This window comes from Pangasianodon hypophthalmus, chromosome 14, assembly GCF_027358585.1.
Source record: "Pangasianodon hypophthalmus isolate fPanHyp1 chromosome 14, fPanHyp1.pri, whole genome shotgun sequence".
NCBI classification, from domain to species: domain Eukaryota; kingdom Metazoa; phylum Chordata; class Actinopteri; order Siluriformes; family Pangasiidae; genus Pangasianodon; species Pangasianodon hypophthalmus.
In genome coordinates, this window is record NC_069723.1 from 6,056,411 (window position 1) to 6,071,805 (window position 15,395).

Here is a 15,395-nt window from a genome sequence, read left to right on the forward strand (position 1 = left end):
AACAGGAACTGGGATAATCTTTAACTCTCACTTTGGCTGAGGCAAATTCTGACAGGCTGCAAATAGTGAATAAAGTTCCTTGTGGTGCCACCAACGTTTCACCACTGCACTGTCCTCCATCTTCTCAAAGTCTTCACATCAGAACACCAGCAGAATTAAAAATCATCCCCATTTAATCTGTCCAACAAACACATCATTTGATCTTTTAGTGCATAAATCTAATTAAATTCAGTAAAAAAAATAAATAAATACATAAAACAGGAAAACTAATAAATAACAGTAGTCATCCTGCATTCATTCAATATCTTACATCAACTTCCACTGCTTTACACTTCTGGTACACAACTCCATTAATTCTCTGAATTCTCTTGATGAAAAAAACACTTTGCTAGGTTTATCATGAACATTTAATGTATTTATTCTGCCACATCAACACACTCAAAGGTGTCAACTTGATTCAGGAACAAAATTTTCTTTTTTTTCCTTTTTTTTCAGTCAGCGCATCCTTTTTTTAATTGCACACTTTTACTATAATTTTGTATTCATTTTTAATGCATAAAGCATTTCAACACATTTTATTAAATAATTAATTAAATTTGATTATTTGTACAACAGCAATTGTATTTATTGTAAATACCCTGAAATTCTGAAAAAAAAAAAATCCATTCATTCAAAAAATCCATTCAAATTTGTACAAACACCTACAGTATTTTTATCACGTTCTATTGCGAATTTAATAAAAATTAAAGTTTACTATTATTTATTTCTTATATATATATATATATATATATATATATATATATATATATATATATATATATATATATATATATATATATAAGCTTTAACATCAAACTAATCATGAGTGGATGAGTAGTATAAGAATACATAATAATTTGTATGCTTGTAAATAATTTGTAAAGCTTTGTTTTAAACACATATACATGAAAAGAGTTTGAAATAATAGTTATTAGAAATGTATCACACCCAAATGTACAGTACTATACTATACTATAGTGCACTGTACTATACTGTACTACAATATACTGTACTAGGCTACACTACACTACATTATATTGTACTACGTTAAATCATGTGACAGTATACCGTACCATACTATACTATATCATACTACAGTGTACCAAAATATATTGTACTCTACTATACTATACTACACTATACTGTGACACTGTACTGTTATACCGTACTACATATACCATACTGCACTGTACTATACTGTACTACACTATATTATATTATACTATACTATACTACTGTCATATTAAATTTTTTTTTCTCAAAGGTGTGCAGCTGTGAATCTCTCCTATTCCTGATAAATTTAGCAGCCAGTGACAGTCAGGAGAGGATGAGCACAACCTGGATGATGATTTGTCCTTGTTGTCTGCTGAAACCTCGAAATGCTGGAACATGACAAACCCGCATGTTTATGTCTCTCTGATTCTCATGACATGCAAGATGTTATAGTGTGCACAGGAAATAAAATGAGTGTCATTTTGTCAGGCTTTTTAAAGATGCCCTGATTAGACATTGTTTCCACCTGGACCTCATGACATAAGAGTACACTTTGTGACCTTTTGTATGATTGACATACTGTACAAACTCTCTTCATAGGGTTTATACACTCTCTGTAAACTGATTCAACTCAAAGTTGTAGTTTTCCTATTCAGGTAAATGTCACGTTTCTGTTTTTTTGGGTTTTTTTTTTTTTTTTTTTTTTTCAGTACATACTTAGGTCCTATGGAGAACCTTACAACAGCCACCGAAGATCCCTTTTTAAGAGTGTATTTGTAGAGAGGTTTTTTTCTGCACACACACTCAGTACACAAATTTTATGGTTCAGAGGGACAATATCCAGATCAGATCAATGACTCCGAACCAGAGGTGGAATGCCAGAGGAACGCAGCCCTTCTTAAGAAATAAACTTGCAAAAGCACTGGAGCTATAAAAACAAATGTCATGTTTCAGCACGTCTTATCATACTCACTGGGCTGTAAAATTGACGTGATTCAGTGGTGGGGAATAAAGACTGAATCGTGACCTTGGGTGGAAACAACACTGCAGTCCCAATTACTGAGCCACACCCCTGTGCATGGTGAGGATGCCCTCTAGTGACCAATACTGATCACAGAATGTTCACAAGGGCCTCAACAGCAGAGCCACAGAGGCCAACAAAACTTCACACAAATATCAAAGAGCATCCTTCTTGGGTCAGGGATTTACTTTGCAACCTGTTCCAAACGGGAATTTATACCACAGTGCTGTTGAATTCTTAAATCTGCTTGGTCAGAAGGTGTTGATTAAGTTTCTACAACAGCAGTTCTGGCAGTCGTTCTGGCTTTAATCCAAATCATAGCTTTATAGTACCGCATTCATTTCCATAGTAATCGCTAATTCACAGGAACTGACTCTCCACATAGTGTAAAGCTAATAATAATCATATTTAAAAAAAAAAAAAAACATTTTGTCATATAACAAAAAAAGTGTAATATTTGATATGGTGATGTTTTCTCTAAGTGGATGTTTATTTGTTATTTATATGTAACGGTCAGATTCCACCACAAGAAAAGTCTTCAGGAAAGAGGACATGTTGTGTTTTTTGGGGGGTCTCATTAACTTCAAGAAAGAAAAAAGAGAGACTGGTGAGGGAGAGGCTGTTTATAGCTGCTATAACCTAAGTGATAACAGGAACTAACGTAACTATAAGTGGTTAAAAAGCATTGTGTCATTCGATAATAAATATTTAATACAAATTTTTTACATTTGCATTTCATTTCAAATTGGTGGGGAAATTGCTGTAGTATAAGAGAAATAAAATATAAATTTCAGGGCAGTAACATATCACACCACCACGGCGTTGGTAATTTTCCTACAACAGCATGCACTTTTCATGCATTATTTAACACACTTTTGTTCATCACTGGTTGTTCAAGAAACATATTTGCTGGTCCTGTTTCTCCAATGTGCAACTATAGTCTTTATTGATATTACACAATACAGCAAAATTACTTAGGCAAACAAAACCCAGAGGACATTTACACATGTTAATGACTGATCTGCTTTTTGTCATGGGCAGTACCTGAGAGGGTACAGTGAAATGGAGTGCAAGTGTTTCACAGGCCTACCAATAGAGGGAGGCTTGAAGTCATGTGCAATATACAGAAATAGCAAATACAGACAAGTAACAAAAACCTACACCTCATATGTAGAGAAAAAAAACATGCTAAATGCTAAACATCTAAATAATTCCAACTTTAATAGCAGACTGAAAGAGCTGGAGAATATTGTGTGCAGAGTCCCTTTATGTTCGGCAACTGACATAATGAAGAAATTAAACACAAAATAAAGCTGGAAAAGCAGTTCGTTTAATATATCTTAGATTATTCCCCAACAGACATAATGCACTTGTAACCTTGTAAGACATTTTAAACAAAAAGGAAATGCAGTTTCACAGAATAAGAGTGTGATTTGTGCATCTGTAACCCATCTGTTCCCTAGCATACAAGCACCATCTCCAAACCAATGACATGAAACAATCGACAATAATAATCACCTAACCTTAGATGAACCCACATAAACATGACTTATTTTCTTTATTCTCCATCTCCACCACGGTACAGACACACCCCGTGCTCGTTAGAACTACATGGCAGCAAAGACTACTTAAACAAAACAGCTCTTAGAAGAAAAATAATACAGATGCACTTTTTGGAGTTCATCTGAATTGCTTTATTTAATCAACATCACGCCTGCCTTCACAGCTCCTATGCTCGAACAAACTCGTCAGGACCAGAAACAAAAACTCTCCCGATAAACATGGGACACCTACTGAAAAGCAACTTAACCTCAACATATGCACAATTAGTATGGTATACGGCCCATGCAGTTACGCACAGTCAGCATAGTCATGGTATGGCCTTGTTTAATATTTGTAGCATGTGGTTAGACAGGACATTGGCCACTAGTGCATCTTGGTCCATGTTGGAAAAGAACATTCTACTCTCGCTGTAAGACATCAGCCGGATTTGAACAGGAGGATGGCCACCTGGCCCAAGTAGAAGTAGATGAAGTGCTTCGTCTCATGGGTGACATAGCTGCCAAAGTTTCTTCCCACAATGCAATGCCATGTTGGGTTGTACTTCTTGTCAAACTCCTGCAATGGAGAGAAAAAAACAAAGTTTCAGTGACAATCTTTATTATGGGGTTCCTGGACGTTGTCCTTCAGTAACTCAAGTGTTTAACAGGCCCATAACACCAGCTCAGGTCATAATGTATTTTGTTTTGGGGTTTTTAGAAAGAGAGAGAGGGAGGGATAGAGAGAGGGAGGGAGAGAGAGAGGGAGGGAGAGAGAGAGAGAGAGAGAGAGAGCGCACACAATGAAGAGACTGTATTTGCCTGAACCAGGAATTTCCACGGCGTTATCTGTGCAGGCAACCTGATCTCAACAGAAATGCAGTGAAGTCATATGAGCAAGTATGACTGCTAAGTAAAACTAACATTTCACACAAGTCGAGTCGTAGAGAACAGATACAAATTTGCACGTGGATTTCCATGTTGAACTCTGGCTGATTTTGAAGACCAGGTTTGGGAAACTTGGGAAACAGTTCAGATTACTGCTGTGATTAAAGTTACCTTTTTGATGTATGCTGCGATGTCCTTCTCAATGTTGTACTTCTCCATGGCCTGTGTTGCACAGTCAACTGCATCCTGCTGCATGTCCTCAGACATGTCAGCATTCTTGATCACAGCTTTCCTGTCAGTCATAATGCTTGAAGGGGGAAAAAGCAAATATCATATGCATACACACACACACACCCCAAGAAGACACCACAATTCAACTTTGCTAAAATGGCATCGTTCAGTCAGATTGGTTGTTACATGACTAAAGTTTAAGTACTACTCCAGCCACTGGGTTTAGCAGTGCTCTCTGTGCCTGCGTTAGTTTAGGTGTGGCTCTATCTGTTCATACTACAATTCTCATGTAACTGCTTTGAGTCATCTGTCAGCTCCTGGAACAGTACTGTTGGGTTGTATTCCGGCTCACTTTGGATAACTTAATAAATGCATTAAGCTTTAAGTGAGCCAGTGAAAAAACCCCTCTGCCTACTGTTTGCCTTATGCTTCAACAGAGAGGCCTTTCACTGGTGTGCTCTTAGGCTGTTCTCTCACTGCCAGAAACTCTCAACACACTCCAAGGATGTGTTTTGTTAGGGTAATTCTGGGACACCTGATAAGTCAAAGTGAGACTAAAGTAGGCTAAATGCTTAATGGATGGTTCAGTTCTTTTACAGCACACACACACACACACACACACAGGCCAAAATAAAGTCCAACCAGCCTCAGAGGAACACCGGCTGCTGCCAAGCAATAATGATCCACATTATAATGAATTTATAGTGAATTAAAGGCAAGACTTTAGTGAATTGCTGAAGACTGTGTAGCTGAAAGGCAGTGCGCTGCACAGGGTGCAGAAGGCATCACTTCACCCCATGTAGCCTAATTCCTCTCTGTAAGGATGAAGGAGCCATTTGAGGTTCAGTGCATGGATAGTTTATTCTGGGCTATGCTACTGTTCAGAGTGTTTAACTCTTCATACGGATTATTACACTGAAATCCACGTTTAGCTTGGCTGTGACTTTTGGAGGAGAATGCCTGCACAGAGCTGAGCGAGCTTTGACGAGAGCAGATGAAAAGGAATGTAAAAGCGCAGTTCTCGGATCCTAACCCCTCCTGGACATGATCTCCCAGGCGCGTGCTAATGGCCTACTCCTCCGCACGCGCATGCCAAATTACACACTGCTTCTCCAGCAGTCATTTCCACCAACCGTGCGGTAAAGCACGAAGCTCTCTTCATTTCACCTGCTTCATTCAAACCTGTCACTAACGCCGGAGCTGAACGCGTTACGCCGCGTGACTCACCTGCAGTCGATCAGGTGTCCTTAGCAAATAAGAAGAATAAGAAGCAGAAATATTCACAGCAGCCCGAGTTTGGATGCTTGTATTTTTCTCGCGTCCTGTCAGGATGAGCTTTGTGTCTACAGGAACTCAAACACAGAGTCTGAAGCGCTGCTCGGTTCCTCTGCTCGGTTCCGCTGCTCTCCAGCGCGCGCTTTCCATTGGCTGCAGCTCTCCGCCTCCGCCGTGTGGTGCGCGCGCGTTTTCCTCTCGCGCCGCTCTGCCTGCATCTTATTTCAACCCATAATGCATCTTTGACCGGAGCAGAGACGGAAACGCGACAGGCTTCCCCTCCCAGCCTGCAAGATCATGTGATCACCCAGGTGAACTCAGAAAGCATGGTAGCACCTGCAGCCAAAACTTCCTTCCTTCCTTCTTTTTTTTTTTTAAATAGTGTGTGTGAGAGAGAGAGAGAGAGAGAGAGAGAGAGAGAGAATACCTTTGACAATTTTAAGTTGTTTGTGATCTATTTGTGATGTGTAATATTTTAAGATTCTTCTTTCATAGTTAATAAAGAAAAGGAGTCACTCATTATGCATCAACGTTTTCTTTTTATTGTTTATTGATGCAGTTGTTCACTAAAAAAAATACCAAATGAAAAGCTAACGATGTAAAAGCATCTACTACCGTCCATCAAAAAACAACTGACAATCTAAAGTTGCATGAGGATCAGCCCTAAACAAACTTCCCTTAATTTACCAGATTGCTCCTGTTGACTCCATCCCACAAGACTGCAGCATCTCCTCCTCAAAGTGTGTGTGTGAGAAAACACCAATGGCCACAATGTGGAGAAAGGTTCCAAGGGGAATTTATAGAAAAATAAAAATCAAAAGGTCTTATATATCCTGGACGAATTGATCCTGATCCATGTATCCAGCACTCCCTATCCTATCTTCATTATGAACTGATCCCAATGAGCCGGCATCCACCGAGCCTCTCCTCCATCCCAAACCTTTAAATACCAGCAAAACCAAGAAGAGGTGAGAGTTAGAAACACTTCCACTCACAGTCCTTTCTATAATGCATAAAATGATGAAAATGATATTTATTGAGATACCCATGCCCCCTACACACCAAACACGCCAAGGCCTGAAAGTGAATGTCTACCTTGATTTAGCAGCCTGGCAAATCGAATCAGATGCAAAGATACAGAACAGCATGAAACATTCGGTTAAGACCAAAAACACACATCTGACTGCATCGAGCTCGAACATGCAGTTCTGTACTGTGTTCTACCCAGAGGAAGCATGATATCCCTCTGATTTGCTGGTAAAGAAACATTAAACATAATAGAAACCCGACTGTTTATATATTTAAACCTGTAACTCAAATGATTCGGCAATTCTTTATTACAAAGTATCAGTTCATTCTTCTTGTCAAGCGACTACAGGAAGACAAAAGGGTAAAATACATGTGAGCTCACTCTCATGAAAGACAGTAGATGGCATTTACAAAAATATTCAGAGGCATTGAACAACTCTTTGTTTGGTCAATGAGAGTTCCATCTTGTATTCGAAAGAGGACAAAAGAAAGGCGAGAATGTGAGGGAGTCAACTTAGTCCTTTAAAAAGCATTGTTAAAAATTAGATGGGTGTTGATGGTTAAGAAGAGGGGTGGAGGACGGGGGCAGGGGCAATCAGAAAACAAAGGTCATAACGAAGACACGGAGGGGAAAAAAAACTAAAACTAATATTTAAAAAAGGAGGAGGGAGGGGGGTAAAAACCAACAGACTGACTCAACAGCTTCACCAAAAAACAGGGGAAGGGAATCTCAAACCCAAAACACCACAGCGGTGGCGAGTGGACGGCTTAGGAACGAGAGCGAGAGCGGCTGTGCCGGGGGGAGTACTGTGGGGAGCTTCGGCCACGGCGCGGCGAGTAGCTGCGGCTACGCTCGTTGCTGCGACTGCGACTTCTGCTGCGACTGCGGCTCCGGGACCTTGATCTTCCGTAACTTGGACTGCGTGGACCATCCACTTTCACACGGATATATGCGGTTTCCCCCTGGAAAAAATATAACAGAAAGCTTTCCTCTGAGCAACAGAACAACCAGACCTCATAATATTAAAATACTTACCGATTATTTAACATGCCCTCAATGCACACTGTATTATAACAGACTTGGAACAGTTTTGGGTGTAGGCTTAGTGATGGTGTGTACAGGACTTTGACTCTCACTCCAGTCTGCTTCTAAAGGAATTATAACAAATCCTGCTCACCACAGAAGAAATGTTTGTCTAACTAGCGCCATTCCCATGGTGGATTTTTGTTTGTACCTGCCCAGGGCGGTTTCTAATAATCTTAGTTCTACTTTCCAGATTATAAACTAATTAAAAAACAATTTAAACAGCGACACTAACCACGATAAAGCAGTTACGGAAGATGAATGAATGAGTTCATTCATGATGGTCAGACAGCACCCACTACATTCCCGTGTTCATTTATGTTGCATTTCTTTGTCCCATGAGCTGCCCACCAGTTACTGCATCTTTACTGGAAATAAATCCACCCAATCAACGGCTGCATCGACAGGGAAACTCTGATACATTACTATCCTGAGCCGAGGAATTACTACTTCTGCATCATGGCATTGTGAAACTCCGATCACCAAGGTAAATAAATAAACAAATATGGATCCATCCCAGATTTGCTTACCTTAAAGAAAAAACCATGATATGGCAAGAACATCCAAAAGTCTGAGCTAAAATCTTACCTCATGTGACCGGAATTTAGTGTTATCCAGTTTTCGAACAGCGTAGGTCATGTCTTCTTTGCGCACAAACTCCACCACACCGGTCCCATCTCGGAAAACGTCAGCATAACATACATCACCTGCTTCACGCATGTGATCCTTCAGATCTTGCCAACTGCCGCTGGGTGGTAACCCTACAGGAAAAACAAAAACATACCATCATGGTTTATCTTGCAATGTACAATGCTATGTACAGGTGTACTCCATCTGCATACTGTTCTCTGTCCAAGCACAGATAATATGACACAGGAAAGGGACTTGGATTACTGAACCTGCAGACAGCCCACGGGACTCAGTCTCGAAGCCACTCCATCAGCAAGACTCAGTTCTGAGAGCTGATAAGCCTTAAGCTTACATGCTGTGCTGTTTAGTGTTCAGTAGCTGTGCGCCTTACAGATGAGCTTCTGAACAGCATGCAAAAAAAGCAAGCTAAAGACTGACCTGAAACAATGACTCTGTATTCAGATCGCCTGGATGGAGGTCCGTATCTGCCTCTGGGAGCTCCACCGAAGCCTCCTCTCCCCATACCGCGTCCACTTCTGGGAAACTCCACCCGGAGCCGGTAGCCGTCGTAGTCATAGCCGTCCCGAGCATACACCGCGTCCTCGGCGTCCCTGAGGAGACACACAGCCACGCTCATTCCTGCAGCTCCTGCTTCCTCGGGATACTCAAACAAACTGGCTTTTCATTCATAAACACGAATTAACACACCTAATATTTTACTCAGAGGCGAAAAGAAAAGCCCACTGTAGCTGTACACACCTGAGAGAGCGACAGATTCCCGACTCGTCCTGCTCTCTCACCGAGCTAGCAGCTTTAGCACATCAGCTAACAAACACACCAACAGCAGCTTAGCGAGCTAACACACACAGTCTAACAGTTTTGCAAGCCTGACTACGGTCTGCGAAACATTCTCCTAAACACACAAATTTCCAAAATGCACACTTTTAAAAACGAAAGCACTACCTGCAGGAAATCACACCAAACCAGATTACATGCTAGCAGTTAGCTCAAACCTGCGTGACGCCATCATTAGCCGCCAGCGGCCTGCAGGCTACAGCACAATAACAACCTGCCACATGCAGCACACAACACTGCACAAATATTTATAATGCACCGTCCAAAATAGTAAAAACTACTAGGATAGCTTCATAACTTCCACCCCGACTAGTTAATGCCGTTAAGTGAGGGAGAGATAACAGACACGACGGTCGCAGGATAGCTTAAACGATGCTAAACTATGCTAAGCTAAGCTCACTCACTCACTCACCTGGGGTCTTCAAACTCGACAAAGGCAAACGGAGGGCCACCTCGTCGGTTTTTCAGATCGATATCTCGGATCGCTCCGTACTTGTAGAACACGTCCTCGACGTCTTTAGTGCGGATATCAGGAGGAAGGTTTCCTACATAAATCCGGCAGTCGTTGCTACCAGCTGGGCCTCGGATCACTCCAGACATGGCAAAAAGAAAGCGTGCTGTAAATGAAAACACACACACTGCAGTCAGCCAAACGCGAACGAGCGACGTCGCATACACATCTAACACACAAGCAGCAGTGCAGTAAGGCTACAGTACCGGCGGTAAACAGCGGGATTCAGCCTTCCTGTGCACACAAGACAATAAGCGCGTGGCGCTCCACCTGCACTGCGCGCTCGCGCCTTCACTTCCTCTCCATGACCCGCGCGCGGCGGCGGCGCGGAAGAATCCCGGAAACTCGCGGCGCGTCAGGCGCCGCATCCGCCTACATCCGCGAGGCGAGCTAGTTCCCAAACCAACAATCATTTTTGTGTATTTCCGGTAAATGCCAATGCAGTGCTAAATAAGCAAGTGTTTTTTTAGTTACTCCATACTGTTAATACACTACTTTATTGTGATTTATGTTTATTTCTCAATCCTCTGGGTAACTTATTTAATTTATTTAACTTATCTAACTTATTTAATTGCTAACTCCTGGAAACATTACTGTGCGAAATATAAATCAACCCCAGAGATCATAATATTAATGATCACACTGTAATTCCATCAATTATTAACATACACTAATTATTCTCTATAACTTTTCAAAGAATGGATATGAAAATCACGTGACCTCTTCTTTTAACAGTGTAATAGAAGTTAGGATTATTTCCTTTTGGCCTTACAGATAAGAAAGTGAAATAGGGGAATATAAAGCTAATAACCTAATATTTATATCTGATATCTGGGGTAAGATCCTTGGCTGTTCATTGTGAAGAATCTCAGTTATTGTGTAGTTAGTGTATTTATGGCCTGCTTAGGAAAACCATGATGTTAGTTCCCAGAATGAACATACTCATATACAGCTGTAACACTGACACGGAGTTAGTTGAGCCAGACACATGCAATATTTTCAGAATTTATTACATCTTATGCAGTATTTTCTGATCACATTTATCTAGTCACACAGAATACCACAACACTCACCAAAAGCACACAGCTCACAGGTACTAAGTGTAAATAAGCTTATTTCTATCCATTACACACAGACGTTTAAATCATGTTTTCATCAAGCACTGCACAGCACAAGCTGTAAAGAGAAACCCAAATTGTGTTGGCTGAGTGACAAGATCACTAGATCACATTTATCTATATGGTATTCATAATCATTTATAAGGTTTTATGAACAGTGTTTGAGTTGTTTAATTAATTTCAACAGCTCTAATACTGATTTAGTCCAAACAGCTACGTACTGAACCCAAGATACACCTCGAAGTTGTGTATGTGTATCAGAGTACAGTCGTTTCTACAACAGTGGCAGTGGAATTGGCTGTATCTGAGGAGATTCTGAATAATCATAGGCAGCAGGTAAAGGTAGCATTTCAGTATGCATAGCTAGACAGGTAATGGGAAAGCCCAGTAGCTCCACTGCTGTCCCCTCCACCAGAATACTTCCCCTGGGATGCCAGACTGTTGATCTGAAAACAACCACAAGGAAGATGTGAGGACTAGTTGGAAAGTGAACAGTATATAGGTCAATCCAGCATTTCTACTCTGTTCTGTAGCACAATATTATCAACCTGATTGGTTATTTTGCAGGAGCAGCAGCATTATTCCGCATTTAAGCTGCAATATGTGCATTAAGGCTTGGTAATTTTTATTGTCCCGGGGTTAGGTAAAAAGCCTATATATATATACATACACACACACACACACACACACAAGTCACCCAAAACTACATTACCAAGTTAATAAATTAGTCATTAGCTTGTGAGCTTGGACTTTTGTACTTGTTGCTCTGTCACTCTGTTCTGTGCTTTAAACAAAATATATTAAATGGTTTACAGTTTACTGATTGTAAAACATGACCAAGATGATTTCTGACAATTCATATAAAATCATTTGGTATTTACTTGTACAAAATAAGATAAATGTTGTAATTTTGCTTGAACCCAATTTGAAAATTTACAGCTTATCTGTCTCTATTTCCCAACTGTAGAATGTGTGGAATCATCCATATTATACAGTTTATGATAAGTCAGAATGGAAAAACATGGCAGGACGTGCCTCAGCACGTTTGATGAACTCCTCAGTGGCAGCACTCTGGTTTTCTTTCTGACCACGCCAGGTCTTCAGTGCTGAGGCCTGCAGCGCCCGACCAAAAGAAAAGGTCAGTGCCCAGGGCTTTACCAGCGGGCAGTTATTGATGGCATTTAAGTGGACAGAGGCCTCCTCTTCACTCTGGCCTCCGGAGAGAAAAGTTATTCCTGGAAGCAGAAGTATTTGAGCATTATAAACTTTTTTTTTTTTTTTTTTTAATCTCATATAATGGCCACGTGAATGTGAAGCCAAACAAAATTAGAAAAAATGTAAGTTCAAGGTGCAAAATGCAGTAGAGGGCTCTGAACACACAGGTACGTAAAGTATAAATAGTGTGACAAGACAGTGTAAGACAAGAGCAATGAGCAGAATTACAGCTGAAATTCGGCAGAACAAGGATACGCAGGACATGTAATCATGATTGTCAGTGATGTAATCGACATAACCAGTGACTGCAGGAGGCACGGTGCGACGTAGAGCAGTGACGGTCGCCATGGCAACCTCCTCGGCACTGTATTTGGTGGGGCATCCATGTCCAGGGGTCACCATGTTGGGCTTGAGCAGGGTGCCCTCCAGATACACATGATGATCAAACATGGCCTTGTACACTGCTGCCAAAACCTGGAGCACAAACACAGAGCGTTTACACTGGCTTTAATATGCAATAAGCTTAACTATCTTCAATTTCATACGGGACAGCAGCATTAACGGCGACTGCCACTAACCCTCTCTGTAACAAACTGGCAGCGCTTGAGGTCATGATCTCCATCAGGTAGGATCTCAGGTTCCACTATGGGTACAATCCCATGCTGGAAGAAAAAAAAACAAAACCAAAAAACAACATTTAGCCACACATCTTTGTTTTGTAAAACTAAGAGGAAAAGCCAACTGTATTAAAAATATTTAATCAGTTTCACAGTGTACCTGCTGGCAGATAGTAGCATAGCGTGCAAGGACATTTGCATTTTCTGTGATGCACAGCGGAGATGGAGCCGTGTCACTGATCTTCATCACACAGCGCCACTTGGCAAAATCTGCTCCATCTTTCTTGTACTGAGCGCATCTCTCTGACAGACCATCCAGCCCTGAAACAAGCATCAATTTACAGCTTTAGTCACAGAGTTCAGGGTGAAACAATACAGTGACCAGCAGAATCAAGCCAAAACAATCGAAAGTAAGATGATGATGAATGATGATGTGTTTGCACCTTGTGTAGTTGTTTCTCCATTAGTTCCTGGCAGGGGAACTACTCCTTTGTCAACCTTAGGAAAAAAAGAAAATGACAAATCTGAGCTCTTCTTATCTACAATACCTTGATTATTTGAAGATCATTGAATGGTCCTCAATCTCCCTTGTGTTACGAATCTACAAAGGAGCTAGCGCTCTTTAGTAGCCACACACTAGTTCAACTTAAAGTGCTTCCTAATTACGAACAAAAAGTTCTGACCTCTAATAGTACAGCATGTACCTTGATGCCAATAGTGATCCCTTTGTCTTTGATCATTTTAACAAAAGGAACACCATCATCTGAAGTCTGGTAGAGGGTTTCATGGAAAAAAATTACTCCGCCGATGCAGCTGTCAATGCGGTCGTCTGCGCTGAAGAGGACTTGGCGATACAGGCGACGATTCTCCTCTGTGTTCTCCACTCCTATCTGATTCAGACGCTTTCCCATGCTGCCTGTTGGTTTAACAATACACACAGAGTGAAAGAGTATCACGAATATGTTGGAACACATAAAGCACGCTACGATTAACATTCTGGCTTATAACACAGCACTACTGAACTCTCAAATCTGACTGTAGATTAATTTTCCATAAGAGCAGCTCTGAAAGGCATCTCATGGGTTTGTATGAATGCAATTAATATGTTTCTATTTCATTCATTCATTCTTCAGTAGCTGATTTATCCAGGTTGGGAATTACAGAGGAGCCAGAGCCTGTCCCAGGAATACTGGGCATGAGGCAGGAATACTCCCTGGATGGGACGCCAGTCTATCGCACCGCGTTGCTTCTGTAGTTCGAGCATTAACATGGACTTGTATGGCAGACCTACTACATAACGTAAGACTAATGATAAAAGAATTAAAAATGTGTTGTTATTTAACAAAGAAAATTCTTTGATATGCTGAAATTTTCTGTAAGGAAATGGTTATTTTATGTTTATTTAGTGTCAACGGTTAGTAAGTTTTCCATTACAGGGGTTTGTGTTTTCCATGACAAGCTGCATTTTTTGTCTTATTAACTAGAAAAAACTAGAGGCTGCTGAGGGAACAACTGTTTATAGCTGCTATAATGTAAGTGACAACAGGAACTAACATGTTTTGTGTACATTCCATAACATTAAATGTAACTAAAACTGATAAAAAGATGACCTGTTGCTCTTTAATTAATTAAAAAAAAACTGAAATCATTGGCAAGTTGCTGTGGTATAAGTAGAATAAAACACTTCAGGAGATGCTGTTTTAATCTTTGGGTGGTAATCTTTTAATCTCTGCTTCACTTCGTACTGCATCACACCATCCTGTCATCGATAATTTTCCTATAACAACACATATATATACACTGACTGAAAGGCTTAAGTAGTTGCACTAACCAACTGATTCATCAGCTGCTAGAATGCCTTTCCCAGGAGCCACGATGCGCAGAGCGATCTCATGCAGCTCCTTCTTCTGCTCCGTGGTGAGGGTCGGAAACTGGTGGGTCATCTTACAGAGGGATCACAACCTGAGAACGGTAGGCTGACTGTATTATAGAAATAAAGACGCCAGTATGAAGAAGTTCTCCTGAATCTGACAGGTGTAAATGGTCCAGAGTATTAAATCTTAAAAAGAGATAAGTTGACACACAACTGACACACAACAATTGTTAAACAACAATAAAGGCATACTTCACAAAGAAACTCCGAGTTACTCACCAAGTCCGAGAAGAGATGCAGATGCGTTGGCTTGCTCCGCAGATGTGATGAGGAATGAAATGAGAAGCTCTTTTTGTGACAGCAACATTGTCCCAGTTCTTTATGGTGGCGTCCCGGAGGAGGCTGGAACCTGTAGGGCGGAGCATAACGTCATGACCTCATTAAGTGTTATTTGTAAAGGCCATGGAGGGGCGCACCT

At 40.8% G+C, this 15,395-nt stretch overlaps 3 protein-coding genes across 4 annotated transcripts; all 3 read right to left on the bottom strand.

The window, feature by feature from the left end:
- Positions 1-2,971: 2,971 nt before the first annotated feature.
- On the bottom strand, positions 2,972-6,234 carry dynll2a (dynein, light chain, LC8-type 2a). Its single transcript, XM_026923900.3, has 3 exons — positions 5,938-6,234; positions 4,651-4,786; positions 2,972-4,171 (listed from the first exon to the last, which is right to left on the bottom strand). The coding sequence occupies exons 2-3, from the start codon at positions 4,780-4,782 to the stop codon at positions 4,034-4,036; spliced, it is 270 nt and encodes an 89-aa protein (XP_026779701.1). The 5' UTR covers positions 4,783-4,786; positions 5,938-6,234; the 3' UTR covers positions 2,972-4,033.
- Positions 6,235-7,304: 1,070 nt separating this feature from the next.
- srsf1a (serine and arginine rich splicing factor 1a) lies at positions 7,305-10,454 on the bottom strand. Its single transcript, XM_026924598.3, has 5 exons — positions 10,301-10,454; positions 9,996-10,200; positions 9,167-9,339; positions 8,687-8,859; positions 7,305-7,977 (listed from the first exon to the last, which is right to left on the bottom strand). Exons 2-5 carry the CDS (start codon positions 10,181-10,183, stop codon positions 7,783-7,785), a joined length of 729 nt encoding a protein of 242 aa, XP_026780399.1. The 5' UTR covers positions 10,184-10,200; positions 10,301-10,454; the 3' UTR covers positions 7,305-7,782.
- Positions 10,455-11,087: 633 nt separating this feature from the next.
- Positions 11,088-15,331, bottom strand: aldoca (aldolase C, fructose-bisphosphate, a). 2 transcript variants are annotated; one of them, XM_026924004.3, is made up of 9 exons: positions 15,197-15,331; positions 14,876-15,006; positions 13,749-13,960; positions 13,488-13,542; positions 13,205-13,365; positions 13,006-13,089; positions 12,727-12,901; positions 12,248-12,447; positions 11,088-11,658 (listed from the first exon to the last, which is right to left on the bottom strand). In XM_026924004.3, the coding sequence occupies exons 2-9, from the start codon at positions 14,985-14,987 to the stop codon at positions 11,563-11,565; spliced, it is 1,095 nt and encodes a 364-aa protein (XP_026779805.1). In that variant the 5' UTR covers positions 14,988-15,006; positions 15,197-15,331; the 3' UTR covers positions 11,088-11,562. The 2 variants fall into 2 exon arrangements, with proteins under 2 accessions (XP_026779805.1, XP_026779806.1); XM_026924005.3 differs by having other exon boundaries at positions 14,876-15,024; positions 15,197-15,261.
- Positions 15,332-15,395: the final 64 nt, after the last annotated feature.